The sequence below is a fragment of the Rhinatrema bivittatum genome, unplaced genomic scaffold (assembly GCF_901001135.1).
Source record: "Rhinatrema bivittatum unplaced genomic scaffold, aRhiBiv1.1, whole genome shotgun sequence".
NCBI classification, from domain to species: Eukaryota; Metazoa; Chordata; class Amphibia; order Gymnophiona; family Rhinatrematidae; genus Rhinatrema; species Rhinatrema bivittatum.
Genome location: NW_021821160.1, coordinates 7,568 through 28,107, shown reverse-complemented (window position 1 = coordinate 28,107; position 20,540 = coordinate 7,568). Strand labels below are relative to the sequence as shown.

Genomic DNA, 20,540 nt, shown 5'->3' with positions numbered 1-20,540 from the left:
TAACTCCTGTTAGTGCGCGCTAACTTTTTTACGTGCACACTAAACCCGAAAACGAGTTTTTCCCAAAATTTTGGGAAAAACTCGGATTCAGGGTCCCCGAATCAGGACGAATTAGGCAGTTTCATTGAAATTGCCTAATTCATCCTAGACAAATGCACGTCCCTAAAGTGCAGTGTAGGGTGAGTTACCTAAGTGGGGAACTGCCCTGAAATATTCCGAAAGTGTGGGGTCCGGGGGAACCAAGCAGAGATGGAAAGGCGAGGTCCCCTCCTTCCCTAGAAGAGTCGACCAGAGTGGTGAAGCAAGAGGGCAGTGGCCCGAGAGTGGAAAGGTCTCGTCCTCCTCCTGAGGAGTTACCCGAGAATGTGGAGCAGAAAGCTTCGAGAGGGGAGGAAGCTGAGGTAATTAGAGGGGGAATGGGACTGAGGTGCTGCTGCTATGTGCGGGGGAACCAGCTCGGAAGGGAGACTTTAGTTCAATGAAGTCCATGACTGTTGTGAGGGTGCACAGTGCTCTGGGAAAAGGGGCGGTGCTGTCACGGTGCTTGTGGTTTGGTGCCCGTTGGATGATGATTTTGATTAAGGGCAATGTTTGAACAACTCAGCCTCCAACAGGGCTGAAGGAGAGAAAAGGCCATGGAGAGGATATGGCGACACCTTATGGTCAGCAGTAAATTGTAATAATCCCAGGATTTTTATGGCTTGTTCCGTATGTTTTGAAGTAACTTCTCATCCAGGTAAAGAGCTCATGGCTGGCTGGATCTTCCAGAAAAATAAAGCTGCGAGTTTTGCTTGAAATTTGATAGTGCATCAGTGTTCAGCATTGAGCCAGCCTGGGTTTTTTTGGGGGGGCGTTTGTGGGAGATCATGGAGGGGGGGGGGGGAGGGAGAAGGGACATCTTGCCTGTCCATACATCAAAAATTAAAAGAGCATGCGTGTGGAGCATCGGGGTCGACTTTCCCATCTGTTATGAGCAAAGCTGAAGAACCCACACAAAAGAAAGAAGGGGTGACCCCCTAAACAACAGGAAATCCCCCCCCCGGTCCCCATCATTATATGTACCCCAGCAGGGGGGTTACACGTGCAACCTGAATTCATAGAGGGGGGTGCACATCAATGGCCTGCCATTTACACTCGCAGTCCTGCATGTACATTTATTTAGCTGCTCGGCAATGCCAGCTTCAGAGCCGGCCTGGGCCTGTGCCGATCGGGCTGGTTCTGGGTGCGCTTGAACGTCAGCGCGGCACTCTGCATTCAGGTGTTGGTCCTGAACACGTCCCCTGCAACTGTAAAAGCTGCCACCGCTTCTTTCAGCAGAATCCCGGCTGCTATAGGGAGTGATCAACGGGGCTGGCTTTCAGTGATAGGCTTTAAAAAAAAAAAAAAAAAAAGGTCTCTGGTATGACACTCTCCCGCCCACATAAGAAGTCACAAGGTTAACGTGAACACTTATTTTATAAACATGCGCCTGCGTATTTTATGCATGGAAAAAAATATAACTTCCAGAAAAGCCGGATTTATATGCGGAAGTCGGTATATTTTAAAACACGCGCGCGTAATTGGAATCGCCAGTTTGCTGGCGCCTCCACCAGTTCACCCAGTCCTTCTCCAGGTCATCGAGACCTTCCTGGTTCTTCACCCTGAACTTTTCCTCCCCTCCCCTCCCCCCCCCCCCCCAGTTCACCCACTGAGCCAATAGCAGACAACAGGCAAGTCTGATTCAATTGCGCAAGATAATTAGCAGGTATAAAATTGCAGGAATAAGTTGCCGAATGTAGTCATGCAAATCTCTTAAAATAGCAACTTATGTGCTCTGCCCCCAGAATGCCCCTAGATCGTCCCTTTTTTTTTTTTTTGTGCAGGAATGACTCCTTTAAAAAGTCATTCCTCAGTTACTGCACAGAGACAATGACAGGTAAAGCACGGGATGTGTTCTTTTTCCCTAATTGATGCCATCACTTGGACAATATTGTTGCAAAGTGAGGCCATGGAAGGGTAGCCTACTGCTTACAACAGCAGGCAGGAAGCCAGGGCTCAAATCCCATCGCTGCTCCTTGTGACCTTGGGCAAGTCATCTCCCACTGCCTCAAGTACAAACTTGAGTACCTGAATCCCTAAGGGTTTTTTCCATAGAGACAAAATGGGAGAACAGCTTTAATGAATCTGGCCCTTAGACTGAAAGCTCTCTGGGGATGGAGAAATACCTACAGTGCCTGAATGCAATCCACTTTAATGTGCCAAAAAGCAGACTGTTGCAGAGTGACAGCAGCTGCAGAAGGAACACATCCTGGGCGCCGCCTGCCACTTTCCCTCTGCAGTAGCTAAAGGCCAGGGAGGGAGCAGTAAACTGAGCGGCTCTGCGCTGGGAGAGCAGCCACATGCAAGCAAACGCTGACGACCGAATTCATGCAACAAAACAAAACTGTTTTGGGTTTTTTTTTTCTGACAGTGACAGTCACTGTCAGAAAAAAAAACCCAAAACAGTTTTGTTGTTAAGAAAGGAATGTGGTCAGGCTTGACGTCGGTGCCAAAACTGTCGCGGTTTTCACCTCATCCTCTTCGTGGCTCCTGGGGGTGGCTTCTGAAGTCCACAGAGAAAGCAGGGCCAGGCTCATCCCTGCAGAGCTCTCCAAGCCCCCCGTTCTGCTGCGAGGAGTCCCAGGAATCCTGGGGGCTTTCCCGCAGCCCCCGTCGCTTTCTCGGAAAACCTAAGGAGCTAGAGGAATCGCTCCGAAAGTTACTTCTGTCCACCCCCCCGCTCCGGCTCGTGGTTTTCATGCGAGAAATGAGTCAGGGCCTCTTTCAGAAAGCTTAAAAAAAAAAAAAAAAAAAAAGCACGGGGAATTTCAAACAGGAATTAGAAAGCGTTTAAGCGCCGGGCGAGGAGTTTCACTTTCTTCCTGCTCACACACCCGGTCGGACGGCAGCGATGCAGGCGGCCTGGGCTCTACTGATGTCACTGCACTACCTCGGTAAGAGAGAGAGACCGGGCTATTACTGTTATTATTGTAGAACAGGTTTTCGCCCCTTTTTTATTGGCACCACTTGTAAAACTCTGGTGCCAGGAAAGGAATCGGGATCCGAGACACCCAGGGGTGGAGATGAAGGAATCTCCCGCTGGGAACAGAAAAGCTCCATCCCACAAGCCCCAGCTCCCCCATTGCCCGTCTGAAAATCGGGTCTCTGCAGCTTAGACGCCTGTTGTTGGGGTTTGTTTGTTTTTTTTCTTTTCTGTCTTGGCCCCATTCCTTGGGAACCAAAATTCGAGGGAGGGAGGGAGAGCGGCAAGGCTTGAAGGGCTGCTGGACTGATGCTTGGTCCTCCTGCTAGAGTGGAGACTCCCCTGAGGCACAGGGAGAGGGGTGGGCTCTCCTGCAGACCTGGTGCGTTGCCCGCGCAGGATACATGGCAGGGTCACCCAGCAGGAGCCCGGGGGACGTCCTCTGCTTCTCTCCTGCGCTTCCACCATGAACCAATAAGCGGGTACCGGCTTCCTGCTGGCCGCTCTCCCTCCCTTTACTGCTGGTTAGTGAGGAGGCAAGGCCAAGGCCTATGCCATGAACTCTGGGATGCTCATTGCTTGGCCTTTTGGCTGAAACAGAGAAACCTCCATAGCACAGGCGAGTTAATGTCCTGCCATCTGACCCAGCGGGCATGTCGCTATCTTATGACCACGCAGGAGGAATAAAAAAATACAAAACACGACAGCTTGTAGCCATGATCACAAGACCTTCGGAAATCACCTTTTTATTTTCCAGCATTTTTTTGGGGAGTTGTCTTACAATTCACCCCCGGGGCTATACACAGAAATAAGAAAAGCAAGGGAAGTTTGGGGGTTTAGCCTTCCTTTTCAAGTCAGCCTTGGGACAGTTTTGAGCTTTTTTTTTTTTTTAAATTCAGGTCCCATAATCGCCCGTCCCAAATAACCTACAGTCCGTGTCGGTGCCCGATGCAACAGGAGTCAGCACGGCCTGCACACGGTCATAGGGAGCATCAGTGAGAGAAGCAGGATTTGAACCCCCTGGGTTTCCTTAGTTCATAGCCCAAAAAAAAAAACCCCTAACCAACTCTAGAGCAGGTTGGTTGGTAGCCGCCTAGAAAACCATCAGCGTTGCTTCACATAACCCGGGAAAGGCCGGACGGGTCTGTGGAAAATACACACCACGTGCTCTCGTCTCAGACTGTCCAGGGCCTGATTGATGCATCTCATGAAGAGACAGCTGCCAAATTTCAGGAGTTTCCAGAACGCGCGGGGCACATTTTAACGTTTGGGAAAGGTTGGGTGGGTAGGAGGTGGTTAAAACATGGGGCAGGAGAACCGTGCCATTTCTTATTTTGTGAAATACTTCTCCCATGAAAACTTTGATTACAAAACAAAAAAAAAATCTGGTTATTCTGATAGTGATTAAATAGTAAAGGGAGAGGTTACAGGTTCCTGTCTGACTCCAAACCATCAGGAACATTTTGAAGCAATCCTGGTTTTTTAATTGAACGCCTCTTGGAATTTGCGTTCCTGTAGTTTTTATTTTTTGTCAGCTGAAAACATAGGACCACAATTCCCAAGAATGCTTGGGGCTGGGAGTGGAGAAGCCAGGGCCTGCAGTTATTACTATTAGTTATTAGATTTGATATCAGGTCTGGTCCAGGAATGGGCTGCAGCCTGGCTGGTTCCTCAGGATAATGTCCTGCTCTAGTGGGCTGCTGTAGTCCTGGCAGAAGGAATATGATGCGGTTATGGATTAGCCTCCAGCTCTCCACTCGCTAGAAGCAAGCGCCGTTAACGACTGTGCGAGCAAGGGATGGAGCTGCCACTACTGCCCCCTCTTGTCAGCTCGCTAAGAAGAAGGGGTTGAAGCCACGGTTGCCTCTGTAGCCCAGGGCAGAGAGCAGAGGAAGTGCCATTGAGAAGAGTATGGGGAAGGGGGCGTAGGAGGAGACTGGAAAGAGAGAGAAGGGAGGGAAGAAGCCAGAAGGAGGAAAGGGGAGGGAAGGGAGGGAGAGAACAAAGAAAGGAGGCTGGATGGGAAGGAGAGAAAAAAGCTGGAGAGGGAGCGATGCAGATGGATGAATGGAAGCAAACAATTAAATGAAATGAGAAAACCAGCGTGGGCAGCTCATGCACGTGTGGAGGGGAGGGGAATATGGCAATACTGCTTGGAGGGGGTGGCAGGGGGAGTGGTGCAGGGGGGCAGTACATCACGGGCAGGGGGACAGAAGGGGGAGTGGTGCAGGGCATGCATCACATGGAGGGGGTGGCAGGGGGAGCAGTGCATTGCATGGAGGAGGATAGACGGAGAAATAGTGTAGTGCGTCTAGGGAGTCGCAGGGGATGGGGTGTGTGGCAGGGATGGGGTGGCAAGGGGAGTGGTTCAGTACATTGAGAGGGTGGCAGGATTAGTGGTGCCTGGTGGTGCATGGAGGGAGGTGGCAGGGGGAATGGTGCAATGCATGGAGGGGGTGGGCAGAGGAAGTGATAAAGCGCATGGAAGGGGATGGTAGGGGAGTGATACGGTATGTGGAGAGGGGTGGCAGGGATAGAGTGCAATCCATGGAGGGGGAGTGGCAGGGTTAGTGGTGCAGTGCATGGAGGGGGACTGGCAGGGTTAGTGGTGCAGTGCATGGAGGGGGAGTGGCAGGGTTAGTGGTGCAATGCATGGAAGGGGGGTGGCAGGATTAGTGGTGCAGTGCATGGAGGGGGAGTGGCAGGGTTAGTGGTGCAATGCATGGAAGGGGGTGGCAGGGTTAGTGGTGCAGTGCATGGAGGGGGAGTGGCAGGGTTAGTGGTGCAATGCATGGAAGCGGATGGTACGGGAGTGGTGCAGTGCATGGTGGCAGGGGGAGGAGCTGCACTTTGGGAGGAGGGAGGGCTGCACATTAGCGTTGGCAGCTCATGCTCGTCTGGCTTGAGCTATCACTAACAGTTTTTTGGTGGAATACATGAGGGGTGTCGGCCTTCACGTGGCACATCTAAGAGTATTGCACTTTTACATGAATGTTTTCTGTTCTTTAGATGCTAAAATTAACATTAAAATGTTCTTTGTGATGCAGCGGTCTTGACAGAATCAGAGGGTGTGGGATGCATAAGATAGCCACGTTCAACAAGAGCTTCGCTCTGCATCTAGAATTACACGATCCAAATGGAAATCTTCAGAGAGGTAGCCATGTTAGTCTGGTGTAGCCAGAATGACAGGAGGCAGGTGGCACCTTACAGACGAACCCGTTTATTGGGGCAGGAGCTTTCAAGGACAGAGCATTTCAGTTGTGTGCACAGTTTGCTTTAATGCACACTTTTTCTATATCCCCAATTTTGATTTTCTCACCCAGAGCTTCCAGTTCATTTCCAGATAAGCAGAATTTAGCTTGAAGCCTTAACTCAGGGAGAGAGAAGTGACTTGGTAGCTGCCTTCAAATACACAAAGGGGAATCTATCCTTCCTCTCCAATAAGGATGGGCTAAGAAGGGATTAACTTAAATCACAGGAGGTGAGGCATTAGCAAGACATTTCTAAAGGGGTTCATGCGCTGGAACAAACTCCCCAAGGAGGTGGTGAAATCTCTGGCACTGGAGGTTTTAAGAACAGTGGGATGGGTTAGGTACAGACGGATCCTGCCTGGGGATGACCTACTGACGTCCCTTTCAGCCCTATCGATGGTTCTAGATGACCTATTAAGGTCCCTTCCGACCCTATCTTTGGTTCTAGATGACCTGTTGAGATCCCTTCCAGCCCTATCTATGGTTCTAGATGACCTATTGAAGTCTCTTCCAGCCCTATCTATGGTTCTAGATGACACATGGAGGTCTCTTCCAGCCCTATTGATGGTTCTAGATGACCTATTGAGGTTTCTTCCAGCCCTATCTATGGTTCTAGATGAACTCTTAAGGTCGCTTCCAGTCCTCTCTCTCTATGATTCTAGATGACTTTGAGGACTCATCCAGCGCTGGCTATAATTGTAGATAACTTCCTGAGGTAGATGACATCTTCAGTTCCCTTCCAGTTCTCTTTTTATGATTTGGAGGTCCATGCCATTCAACTACTGTAACTATGGGTAACTAGTAAAATATCTGCTTATTACACTGAAATATGCAGCAAATTTATTACAATTAGGGCTGCCATCTAACCTGGGTCAGCCTGAATAGGCTGATCCAGTCCTGGTTCTGCCTCGTTCCATGCCTGGAGCTATAGTTCTGATTTCCCCTAAGAAAAGTAGGAACTACACTTCCAAGCATGCAACAGGGCAAAACCAGGACTGGATCAGCCTCTCTTGGATGACCATGGCAAGGTGGCAGCCTATTGCAGAAGAAGCTTGCCACCGGTTCAACCCTCTGACAGTTTTACAAAGGAAAAATGCAATTATCGACACTCAAAAATGCAATTATCGACATATTCTGGCTGTGTCCAATTTTGAATATAGATGAAGCACATTTGCATGCTTCATTTTGCATTTACAGTACAGCTGATATTGTCTTCTGGGATGACACACAATGTTCGTACAAATGTCTATTTTTGGCAAAATAGTTTCCAGCCATAATTCCCCCACCACCTCCTCTACTCAGCAGTTCTGATCATTCGAAATTCCCCATGAGCTTCATTTGCAGTTGTGACGGGAGTCCTTGGGATGCTGACGGGAAGCTTGTCGCTCTCGTCTGTGCTGTTTCCATCCCTTCCTGGCCACTGTCCTCCTCGTTATTGTTGGGTCATTCTTTTTACTGGCCATCTTGTGTGCCCAGGGGTCTTGGAGTGGGGAGGAGCAGGCAGAGCTGTGTGTGTGCGTGTGTGTGTGTGTGTGTGTGTGCGTGTGTGCGTGCGTGTGTGTGTGTGTTCCCAGCTTCAGATTCTGTTGATTGCAACCTAAAAAGTTGGATCGCAATGTTTTTTTTTGCTCATCATCACAGAGCAAAATTGGATAAATTGATGTTGTTTTTCTGGTTTTTTTTAATTTATTGTAATCTTGGTTATTTTTGTTAAATTTAATGATCACTATAAATTGTCTTGCATTGATCTAGTAACTGAAGAAACAGTTTAAGCCTTTAATGTAAATATTTATAGTGGTTTGGGGCTCTGTTTGATCAGTTTAAGTGACATTTTTACCATAGAGTTTTTTTACCATAGACATTTTTACCATAGAGTTTTTTTACCATAGAGTTTTTTTTACCATAGACATTTTTACCATAGAGTTCCCCAAAACCTGTCCTGTGACCCCCCCCTGCCTCCGGGTGTTCAGGATGTGAATATGAGTGAGAGAAATGCCCTTCCAATGCATGTACATTTGTTTCAGGCGTATGCATTGGGGACATCCTGAAATCCCAACTGGCTGCGGGGGGGGGGGGGGGGGGGGGGTGCGGGGTAGCCCAGGTTTACCAACTTCTCTTGAACGTGACCCTTGGAGAGTGGGGCTAAACCCAGTTCTCAGGGTGCACTTGGCAAGTCTGGTTTTCAGGACCCCCACAAGGAATACGCGTGAGAGACATTTGATTTAATTACGTTTCAGGTATGGATTCCGACTTTAATAACCCCAGGCTCACTAAGGCAATGACCTTAGTGAACAATGACCTCAAACCTTCTAACATGCACAGGAAAGAAGTGATGGGCTTAAAGATTTTAGGTGCCAGACATTTAGGGCCTAAATCGACTCCTTTGAAAGCTGACGAGGGCCGAGCGCTTAAATTAAGCTGATTTCCTTGGGCCCCTGAATGGTGGCGGAGTTACAGGAGCACAGGTAGAGCGGGGGAAAGAACTTAGGCACGAGGCACCTATGAGGAAAGGCTGAAGAGGTTAGGGCTGTTCAGCTTGGAGAAGAGACGGCTGAGGGGGGATATGATAGAGGTCTTTAAGATCATGAGAGGTCTAGAACGAGTAGATGTGACTCGGTTATTTACTCTTTCGGATAATAGAAGGACTAGGGGGCACTTCATGAAGTTAGCAAGTAGCACATTTAAGACTAATCGGAGAAAGTTCTTTTTCACTCAACGCACAATAAAGCTCTGGAATTTGTTGCCAGAGGATGTGGTTAGTGCAGTTAGTGTAGCTGGGTTCAAAAAAGGTTTAGATAAGTTCTTGGAGGAGAAGTCCATTACCTGCTATTAATCAAGTTTATTTAGGGAATAGCCACTGCCATTAATTGCATCAGTAGCATGGGATCTTCTTAGTGTTTGGGTAATTGCCAGGTTCTTGTGGCCTGGTTTGGCCTCTGTTGGAAACAGGATGCTGGGCTTGATGGACCTTTGGTCTGACCCAGCATGGCAATTTCTTATGTTCTTATGTTCTAACTTATAGGGAGATTGTCAAGCTGCAATAAGGCTACTATAGCACGTTAAATAGCGTGTATCGCTCAGTATCACGCATTGTGTTTGCATACCAGCCGCCCCTATTATAATTAGCTGCTTTGCATGCAGAAAATCGCATAATGCATGCAAAGCAGCTAATGCACAGCAAATTCTTCATAAAATAAAACAGCGCCGCAATATCGTATTGGGGAAGGGCACAATATCATGGGACCGCCCCCCCCCCCTCCCCCGGCAATACTGGGCCCCTCCCGAAATGAAAAATCGCAACTTAGTGAATCTAGACCTTAGCTGCCTAAATCTTGGGAAAGTAACTGAAAGCCCAAGTTTAGGCCCCTAAGTTAGGCCCCTAAATCTAGAAGAATTTTTTAGCAGAAATCTCGGGTCCCTAAATCTTGAAAATTTCTTGAAATCCGAATCCTGTGCGTGCCAACGTCTTCTGCATCACTGTTCTGGATGTTGTGAGAGAAGGGGACTGGCCTGATTGACCCGCAGGACCCAGCGGAACGCCGTTGCCCTCGCCCAGTTTTTCTAACGTCAGCCTCCAGGCACCGAAATCGTTGCGTTGGCCTTTCTCGGGGCTCCTTGCTCAGGATGCCTGCCCCCCCACCTCTCTGCAGCTCAGGGAACAACAAACGGAAGAAGATTTTGTAAGGGAAGTGAAACCAGGCTTCGTGACTACCAGCGAAAACCTCACCAAGCTACAACAAGACTCCACATCCGCTTTGACCGTATCAGGAGATGGTTTGATTTTTTTTTTTTTTTTTAAAGTCAAACATTCTTAACTTGAGTGTCCTGCTGTGTTGTTGTCGTCTTCCATCAACACCCACATAAGTGTAAATTTTCAGTCAACCCCTTTAGCTCAACCATGTCTGGGTAGGTGGATTTCCAGCCTCCTGAAAGCGTGGCTGGACACGAAAGCCACATAGAGAAGAGGGGTTTCGGAAACGTGCCCGGAAGCTCCACGGATGCGCTCAATCTCCAGAAAGGTCCACGCGCCGTGGGCCTGCCTCTGAGACACGGACTTGACGCCAGCGTTTTGCAGCGTGTAAGGGGTACGCGGGCAGCGTTGCCGTTATGTGCCCTGTTGAGAGTGTTACCCTCGAATTAAAGCCTGGCAGCTCCCCTTTGAAGTCCTCTTGCGTTCGTGCCATCGTGTTGATGCCGCCACACAAAGCCTGAGCTCAGGAGAGAGACATCCACTAACTTCCTAAACCTCGTCCTTTAGGAGTGGGACATGCTCGCATGTAATCAAGCGCGTCACCGTTATCAAGCCCCCAAGTACTGCTGGCAAGCAAAACTCAATCGCAAGAAAATGGAAAACTTAAATAGGGGCCTTCACCCCAAGACAGGACTGCCTTAAAGCCGGGAAATCTCTGGGCTAGAAAACGTTAACAGTGTCTCGTAGAAACCAATATGAGCACTAGGGATGGACGTCCTTTCATTTGAAACAGTGAGCGTTCCTATTTCATCTTGTTTCAATGTAGCTATGAAAGAAAAACTAACCAAAATGTGATTTTTTTTTTGTGCTGTGCTCCTCCCCTATCCCAGTTTACCTGTATAGTCTGGGATCCAGAGAGGGGCAAGGGTGATCCAGCTGGCGCCATTTTGAAATTTAGCACTGGGGATCACTCCTGCACCATTTTGGAACTGAACTCTGCGGGTAAGTTGGGGAATAGTTGGGGGAGGAAGGGGTGGAATAAAGCCCTGAGGGGTGGGGGATTTTTATAAATTTAGGTGGCACAGATGTTGATTTTAGTGTGCATTGTTGTAAAGTCACATCCACTAAAACCAAGCCAGAACAAACAGAAAACACGAAATGTAACGAAACGACCACCATCCCACCACTGAAACGAAATGGAAGGAAAAACGTGCCCACCCATAATGAGCAATGCAAGAATCCATGGTATCCCTTCATCCCAGCAATGCACAAGTGGTCAACAGCTGGGCCCACTACAGATTATATGCCCCATAGTGAACATAAGAAGCGCCCTGCTGGGTCAGACCATGGTCCATTGAGCCCAGCATCCTGTCTCCCAGCCGTGGCCAATCTGGGGCACAAGTACCCAACAGGGTACTTGACGGATGTTGTGAGGCTTAAGGGGTGAAGATTAATGAGACACAAGAAGTCTCTGATGGTGCTGGGCTCTCCTCCCCCATGTTCCTTCCCTCTTTATGTTTTCTGCTTTGTCTCACCCTTCCTTGCTGCCCTGGAGAAAACGCATATTTCTTACATTCCTCCCTTTTGTTTCCCTGTGGGTTGCCTCAAACCCGGCTGTGATGGTGGGGTTACTGAGTTTCCTTTGATATCTCGGCCTGCCATTGAACAACATGGAGCACCTGGGACACGAGGGTACGCCCCAGAAGAGAACGATCCCGGTTTAGAGCCCCAGTGGTTGTGTCCTGCACCGATGTCGTGAGCATGCTCTAGAGAGGGAGCTGAACAGTTCGGTGAGGCTGAAGCAGGAGTTTGGGTGCGAAGCAGCGTGACGGAGCCACTGCTGCCCTGGAGCTGAGACATACAGAGACTTCCAGAAGAGATGGCCGAGGCATGGGAAGCCAATCTCCTAGTGAAGGCCAGAGCTCCCGGGAAGCCCATGGAGCCCTACCTGTAAGATTGTGTAATCAGCAAGGACTTGGGATAGCGAGTAACAGGGAACTCACACAACGCGCACGCTCTAAGGACAACGCCAGACCCTGTCTTACGGCACTGCAGAGAGGATTCGCGCAGTAGGACCTGCTGAAAGCGTTCTGTAGTGAACGAGTCAGAGGATCCTTGTCCTGGGTAAGCTGAGGAGAAGGCGCGCGCTCTAAAATCCCAGAGCTTTATCGGAGTGGCAGATCTGAAGATGGAGTAAGATGTGATCCATGATTTTACCACTGAACTGTAACCCGCGATCCTGAAGCTCCAAGTCAAAGCCACCGGCGGGAGGAAGTTTGTCCCGGAGAGCGGATTGAAAGATTGACTTCTCCCGGGAAGGCCGGGAGAACCTGCGCGCTAGAAAGGGAGCGATGCTAAATATTTGGTCTCTGAAACGGACCTGTGACACTGACCCACCTGCTCAGCACGGAAAAATCTAGAAATGTGTATCCTAACCTGTCCCTTATTGAAGGCATCAGTGGCAGAGGTCAAGAGTAAAGTAGGAGAGCTAGAAGGTGTTTGGCTCTGCCCAGTAGCAGGTGTCAGTGTTTTAAGAAACCTCCCGCGCCTTCGGGGGTCTCTCTGGGTAAGAGCGAGGGGCTGCAGGATGGGCTCTCTAAAGGGAGAGGGACTGCTTGTCCTGCTTCCCAGGCCTCCGGGACCAGGGACGTCTGGTTATGGATTCCCGAGCTATTCTGAAGATTGACCAATTATTCCGGGACTGAAAAGGAGTTGGTTCTAGAGTGGCTTGTTCCTTGTGGGAGGGTGGGGGCAGGATCCTGTTCTGACCTGCTGGATGTCACTACAGCTGCCTCCAGAAGGGCAGGGGTCAGAAGACGTGCCCAGGGAGGTCTGCCCTACGCCCAGAGTACCCCCTCACAGGGATGGTGCAAAATTGCTGTTGGCTGCGACTTGCGAGGACAAAAAGGAGTTTATATTCTTTTTTCTGTACCAAAAGTGCACTGAACCATGTTGTGACCTCTGTGAGTTTTGCTCCCTGCAATCAAGCTCACCAGTAAAAGATGTTAATGTTGAACAGTTTCGGAGGGGAGGGAGGGTTTGTCCTTTCTGTTGGATTTGTTTGCAAAGGAGCTCCAGAAAAAAAAAATTAATAATAAGGGGTCTGAAATACTGTCCCTTTCACCTGTGTGGGGATAACCCGGGAGCATGAGTGCAACAGTGGCCTATGACCTTGCTAGACATTGAGGGGGGGGGGGGGGTTACCTCTCCACTCAAATTGTAAATGCAATTACTCATCTGTGTATTTTTAGCCTAATGGAAATCTGGACTCCATACATACAATTCAGACCAGCTGCCGCCACGACAGTGCTGCCACAGGGAGGATGTGGTCGCTCTTTCTCCTGACTGACCATTCCTTAAAGAAATCTTAGCCTTTCAGAAACTGACCACCCCCCTCCCCAGGACAGGCGTATCAGTATATAAGTCGCCAGGCCAGACAGGGTATGTAGGGCACGAGCTCAATGTCTTTGTGACGCTTTCATTGTGCCAAACGCCTTCTTCCTGGAGCTCGTCGGGTACAAGAGCTCGGCCGGTGCCCAGTGAATGACCCCTGGCAGGGGATACTGCGGCGTAGATAAAGCAAATTATACATTTATTGACATATAAAGTGTATTCTTTCCTCCTCGGGAGCCAGGGCAAATGGCAGGGGGTAAGGGTAAATTGGTGGGTGGCAGAATTAGAACTCTGAAAGGCAGGGGGTGCACCTAGCCAGGGGAAACCAGCGGTCACTCGGGGGGTCCGGCGGGGGGAGGACCGGCCTGGTTCTGAGGGCTCTTAACACTCCCGTCGCCGTGGACAGCAAAAGGCTTTGCTTGCTGTGTCCCAGAGAGCTCAGCAAATGCAGATAAGAAGAGAAAAGGTGCCACCGAAAACCAGCTGGGTTTGGCATTAAAGTCGTCGGGGGTCATTTACAAAAGGGCTTACGTGCATTGCACCCCGGTTTATGCCTGTAAATCTGCTTTTGAAAATTACAATGGGGGGTGGGGGGAAAGAAAGGCATGGAACACAATTCTCCAGGAGCTTTTCCCCGGCCTAGGAAAAGGCGTTCTGATGGGGGGAGCGGTGGTCGGAGCGGGGAATGCATTTATACCCCATTACGTGCAGTCACATGGGAAGTTATGCCCGCTCGGGAGCAAGGTGCAGTTTCCTGCGCGTATGTCTTGTGTGCCTGCCGGCGGTATCTGGAAATTTCCAAAGTGGACTTTACTCACATAAGTCTGCTTTGATAATTCGGGCTAAAGTTTGCGGGTCCAAAGACTTTTAAGCCTCCTGAAGTTACCCGCCCTATGTTCTTTTTATTATGTAAATGTCTATGGGTCTTGTTTTTTTTTTACTGTACTATGACTTTTTCATGAAACATTTAGGAGAGTGTGTATTAATGATACGATACTAATTTCCAATATTCTAGCCTGGCCTGCAGCAGCCGAGGCCTCCATCCTAGTAAGAGGAGTGGTGGGAGAAGCAGTGTCTCTGGCAGCTGATCTCCCCCCGGACTTTGAGGTCAGGGAAGTCATCTGGAAATACTTGACGTCCAAGGAGGAGATCGTAGCCACGTTTTTTAAGGGCTCGGTGGAGACCATGTACCGCTCCCACTTCTTTCAGAGAATCTGGCTCCTCGGCAACTTTTCTTTGGAAATCAGTCAATTGGAACTGGGAGACAGCGGAACCTTCAAAGCACTGCTGGTGGGCACGGAGGGACAGTTATTGACGCGCACGCTCCAACTCACTGTCTATGGTAGGTACGAGCTAAGGCTAAGATGTTTTATCTTTTTCTCAGTCCTGTTTCCCCTCAACATAAAAGAGGGGCGATGTGCAAGTAACCAAGAATGAACTCTGCAAAGTGAAGATGATTGGGTTAGGGCTGAAAATGTAGGTTCCTCAAGAGATACCAGGAATAAGAGAACTTCACTTAACCAAACCTAGAGCTCACGCGAGCAAACAATGTTTTCATGAATTGCCAGAAAGTGGAATATAAAAAAATAACATTTAACTTAGTAGCTAATATTAGCAAAAGCAGGAGCACAGTCACCAGCAGAGGAGCTGTCCCCACTGTGATCCCTTCCACATCAATAAAAGTGCCGTCTTAACTGCCCATACTCCCTTCCACAGTTTCTGGCCAAATAGGAACCCCTGAATCCGATTCTGGAGGGCCACAAACCACATCATAGAGGCAGTGCATATAAATATATCTTATGCATATTCACTGTGGAAATCCTGAAAATCAGAATGGATTGTGACCCTCCAGGACTAGATTTGCACACCTGGGAACTCTCAGGATTTCACCCTGAGTCTCAGGAATTTGCATCAGTTTCAGGGTCTCAGGGGAAACACTAGAAACCTTAGGGCCTGGTTCTATACAGCTCAGTCACTCCCCTTCCTCAGGCAGCCTGGAGCAGTCACTGCAAGCAGCATGTGGGGAGAAACTGGAGAGGGGCTGCAACACACACAACTCAGTCTGCTGCTGTGATTCCAGGTCTTGGGACTCCCTCAGCTAAGGGTAGAGTGAGGATGCTGAAGTCATGGAGCTGTGACTTATAGGGGGAGGGGGCAAAGAAAGTGCCAGGGTGAGGAAGAGATGAAGGGGGAGTATGCTGGGTCATCTCGGGAGGGGGGACAGGTGATGGGTGGGAGAAAATAAAGTGTGGATTAGTCGGGTGAGGGGGCAGTGGAAGAGAGAATGCTAATACATATTATTCCATTCCACCCCCCTCTCCCACCCTCTAATCAACAGCAATCTCAGAGGGACACAACTCAAAAGTTCCCAGATATGTAGATTTGGAGACTTCTGCTAACCAATAGAAGAGCTCTCTCCGCTACCTGTGCTCCCTTCCATAGCCTCTGTCCAATAGAAGAGCTCTCTGCTGCCTGTGCTCCCTCCCACAGCCTCTGACCAATAGAAGAGTTCTCCCCGCTACCTGTGCTCCCTCCCACAGCCTCTGACCAATAGAAGAGCTCTCTGCTGCCTGTGCTCCCACAGCCTCTGACCAATAGAAGAGTTCTTCCTGCTGCCTGTTCTCCCTCCCACAGCCTCTGCCCTATTAACACAGCAGGACTGGATAGATTTGCCATTGAATTGTAGCAATGTGTAAAAGAGTTGAGTGGTCACAGAGAGGGCAAATTTTATGTTACCACCAATGATTGGCTATCTGAGAACTTTCCTCCTGCCACGTGGCTAAAAATTCTTCCACAATGCGCAGACTTCTAGCCGCACTGATGGAAGGCGTTCAGGCCCAGGGAGGAGGAGTGCGTGCAGAAATGGCACGTTGAAAGCTCAGCGCGTATGTTCCCAGCCAGACGCTATCCGCAGGTGCAAGAGACCATGGCAGGTTGCGTGGCAGAGGAAGACGGGGCAGGGTTTGCAGGTAAAGGTTGTGCAGGAGGGTCTTTGTCCCAGTGCGACGAGTTTGGAAACTTCCCCCGGGAGGCCTTCCATGAGGCTGCAATGACCTGGAAGAAGAGTCGAGCGATCCTTCTGCCACAAGGACAGGTTTCGCTTGAGAAATCTCTAGAATAGCATTTTTTTAATGCAATTTTATCTTATTTTGACCTCATTTTATTTATTGATGCTGTTTAACTATTTTTATTGCTGTTTGTTTTATGTTTTAACTATTGTATTGTGTTTGTTCTTTTTTGAGCCACCTAAGAGCTATTGCATAGAAATAAAGGCTATGGCATAGAAATAAAGAGCTCGGCCAGCTAAGTCATCTGGCCAACTCTGAATATTGGAGTTAGATGGTTAACTTAGCCGGCTAACTCAACTCCTTCAGGTTGTGCCCCTGGACCGCCCCTAACTTATCCGGCTAAATTCTAGCCCCCTAACTTACTAGCCGGCTAGAATGTATCTGGATAAAGGCTGAATATAGCCAAGTAAGCCATTAAGATGGATAACATGGCTTTTGAATATGGACCTCATAGTAACCTATAACCTATTGCTGCACTTTAGGACACGGTCTAAGTCTCTCTGCCCCTGTATTCCTCTCCTTCAGAGGCCGTGTCCAAGCCGACGATCAGAGTGTTTGCCCCAGGAAGCGACCCGCCTCACTCTGCTGGATCCGGCTGTGAGGTCTTCCTGACCTGTGCTGCGGAGAGGGGCTCTGGCGTGTTGTACAGCTGGCAGAGGGGAGGCGGCACGCTAGGCAATGGCACGCACACCTTCCTGGATGAGGGGAAGGTGCTGAAGGTTCGCCTGGAGCCCTCGGACAATCGCGCGTCCTACTGCTGCACGGCGGCCAATCCCGTGAGCCAAGAATCGACGGCGGTCGTCCCCTGGGACAGCTGCGAAGGCAGAGCAGGTATCTCGGTCCCTCTTTCGGCCCAAGCGCTGCTTAGGTTGGCGCAGGCTGTGAAGGGGCCACAGAGGGAAACGGTGGTGGTCTCAGAAGCTCCCATCCGGAAGCCTTCATTAGCCTAGCAAAGCCTGGTTTACTCTTGGCGTATTGTATTTGTGTGGGCTTAATACGGTGCTCCCGCTCCGGATTTACAGAAATGCTAGGAAGTCAGAGAAAATGCTAGACAGGTTCCACGACATCTGTGACAAAGAGAGTGCTATTTATTTATTTAAAAACTTCTTCTATACCGACATTCGTAAAGCATATCACATCGGTTTACGTGGAACTGGGGTAATATAACTTTAGAAAAGGAACGAGAAGTTACATGGAACAAGGAGGGCTGGTTTTACGGAGCGACAGTGCTGCTCTCTTTAAGGTGTGCGCCTGTCACATCTGTGTGCACCTGGGCCTCACGGCCTCGATCAGCCATCTCTCTTGAGGGAGGAACAGCCGTGGTTCACCGATCATCGTAAAGTGCTAGGATACTAAGCAGCGCTGTATAAAACACTCTCTTCTTTGTCCGACAGACGCCGAGGTCACCTCACACAACTCTAAGTACCTTCTGCTCATCCTCCTGCCCCTTCTGATCCTACTGTTCGCGGTTGCTGTCCTGGGGATCATTCTCTGCACAAGGTGTTCAGGTGAGACTGGTTAGAAAAGCATAGACCCTAATGTAGCACACCAGGGGGATGGGCTGCGCTGCCGGAGGGATATCCTGCGACTGGAGGGCTCTGTCCTTCCACTGCTGACCCTCTCGCAGGGCAGTACAGCAGGGCGGTATTAGGGGAGGGCTGCATGATGGATGCATTGTAATATCATCTATCCTACTACTAGACCTAGCCAGTGCTGTCCAATAAGCAGTCAGGTACAATAAGTCTCTACCCCAAACCATGTGCAATCTCAGCGAGCCCCTGAGGCAATGGAAGATAACGTCACTTGCCCAAGCTGCCTTGGTGGGGGAAGCGGGATTTGAATACTGGTTTCCCTGATTCTCAGCCCCTTGGCTCCTACCACTAGGCCACTGTTGCTGAATACACCGAGGCACGAAAAGGGACGATTTGATTCTACCCCCGGAGGTGGCCGCACTCTTAGTGATTTTAAGCGCCGACTCGTTTCCGAAATGTGAGATTGCGCGCTGAAGTTGTCGGTGAAGATCGAGGCTTTTCTGTGCACCCTCCGACTTAATATCATGGCGATATTAAGTCGGAGGTCCCAAAAGTTAAAAATAATTTAAAATAATAAAAAAATTAAAATCTTCCCGCGGCCCGTGGGTCGGAAGACGGACGCTCAATCTTGCCGGCGTCCGGTTTCCGAACCCGTGGTTTGAGAACTGACGCCGGTAAAATTGAGCGTCGGCTGTCAAACTCGCTGACAGCCGCTGCTCCTGTCAAAAAAGAGGCGCTGGGGACGCGCTAGTGTCCCTAGCGCCTCTTTTTACCGCGGGCCCTCATTTAAATACTGAATCGCGCGCACAGGAGAGCAGCCCGCTCTCCCGCGATTTTTACTGAATCGGCCTGTAAGTAGGTACCTGAGACAACAGGAGCCGGAGTAACTATCCCAAGGTCATAAGGCATGGAAGAGAGAGAAGTGGAACCTGAACCCTGGTTTCCAGCCCATTACTCTATAATCAGTAGGCTGCTCCCTTTCCCATCCATACTGAGCTCTAGTATCCAGGTATGGAAGAGCGTATTTTATCAAAAACGAAAAAAGAATATAAACTCCCCGACTTAGGCATTAAGGGGACGTGAGGCCCTGAGTCGTCGAACTGAGAAGGTACGAGCTCGAGGTCCTTCGGATCCTTGTAAGAGACTTCCCAAAGGCTGATGGTCGAGCCCAAGTACAGCTTCTGAAGTTTGACCCCCCTTAGTGGCTTTATCTGAAGTAGCTCCAGATGACATTTGGAGAAAAGTCACCTTCCAGGATACCAGTTAGTGTTGCAGTACACATTCATAGCACAAGTGATAGGACCCTCAAAATTAATCAGGTTTCTTTCTGAACCTCAACACATCATATCATAGTAATAATTAGTCTTTATTTTTTTCCAACAGGCAAAAAAACCCTTAAAGCCTCAGAAGACAGAGCAAATGTGGAAATGCAACCTGTATAGAAAGCCACTGGAAATAGTAACCAGAGATGATGGAGCAGAGACAGCGCTGTGCACTGAATAAGCGACTGGAAGCAGTATCCAGAGATGATGGAGCAGGGACAGAGCTGTGTTCTTTATAATGATAAAACAGGAAGCAGTAACCAGACAGAGCCATGTGCAGTATAACATGAGACAGGAAGATGTAATCAGAGATGGTAGAGCAGGGACAGAATCATGTACTGTATGAGAGACAGGAAGCAGTAACCAGAGGTGATGGAGTAAGGACAGAACCATTTACTGTATAATGATAGGCATGAAGCAGTAACTAGATGATGGAGCAGGGACAGAGCCATGTGCAGTATAACATGATACAGGAAGATGTAATCAGAGATGGTAGAGCAGGGACAGAGCCATGTACTGTATGAGAGACAGGAATCAGTAACCAGAGGTGATGGAGTAAGGACAGAACCATTTACTGTATAATGATAGGCATGAAGCAGTAACCAGAGAGGATGGAGCCAGGGACAAAGCTGTGTTCTGTATAATGACAGGCAGCAGTAACCAGATGATGGAGCAGGGACAGAGCCATGTGCAGTATAACATGAGACAGGAAGATGTAATCAGAGATGGTAGAGCAGGGACAGAATCGTGTACTGTATGAGAGACAGGAAGCAGTAACCAGAGGTGATGGAGTAAGGACAGAACCATTTACTGTATAATGATAGGCATGAAGCAGTAACCAGAGATGGTAGAGCAGGGACAGAGCCATGTACTGTATGAGAGACAGGAAGCAGTAACCAGAGGTGATGGAGTAAGGACAGAACCATTTACTGTATAATGATAGGCATGAAGCAGTAACCAGAGATGATGGAGCCAGGGACAAAGCTGTGTTCTTTATAATGATAGACAGGAAGCAGTAACCAGATGATGGAGCAGGGACAGAGCCATGTGCAGTATAACATGAGACAGGAAAGATGTAATCAGAGATGGTAGAGCAGGGACAGAATCGTGTACTGTATGAGAGACAGGAAGCAGTAACCAGAGATGATGGAGTAAGGACAGAACCATTTACTGTATAATGATAGGCATGAAGCAGTAACCAGAGATGATGGAGCCAGGGACAAAGCTGTGTTCTTTATAATGATAGACAGGAAGCAGTAACCAGATGATGGAGCAGGGACAG

The 20,540-nt window shown here is 49.2% G+C and overlaps 1 protein-coding gene across 1 annotated transcript; it reads left to right on the top strand.

The window, feature by feature from the left end:
- The first annotated feature begins 2,834 nt into the window (after positions 1 to 2,834).
- Positions 2,835 to 20,321, top strand: LOC115082495 (SLAM family member 8-like). The gene is made up of 5 exons (XM_029586724.1): positions 2,835 to 2,972; positions 14,352 to 14,678; positions 16,930 to 17,235; positions 17,799 to 17,912; positions 19,320 to 20,321. The coding sequence occupies exons 1-5, from the start codon at positions 2,930 to 2,932 to the stop codon at positions 19,376 to 19,378; spliced, it is 849 nt and encodes a 282-aa protein (XP_029442584.1). The 5' UTR covers positions 2,835 to 2,929; the 3' UTR covers positions 19,379 to 20,321.
- Positions 20,322 to 20,540: the final 219 nt, after the last annotated feature.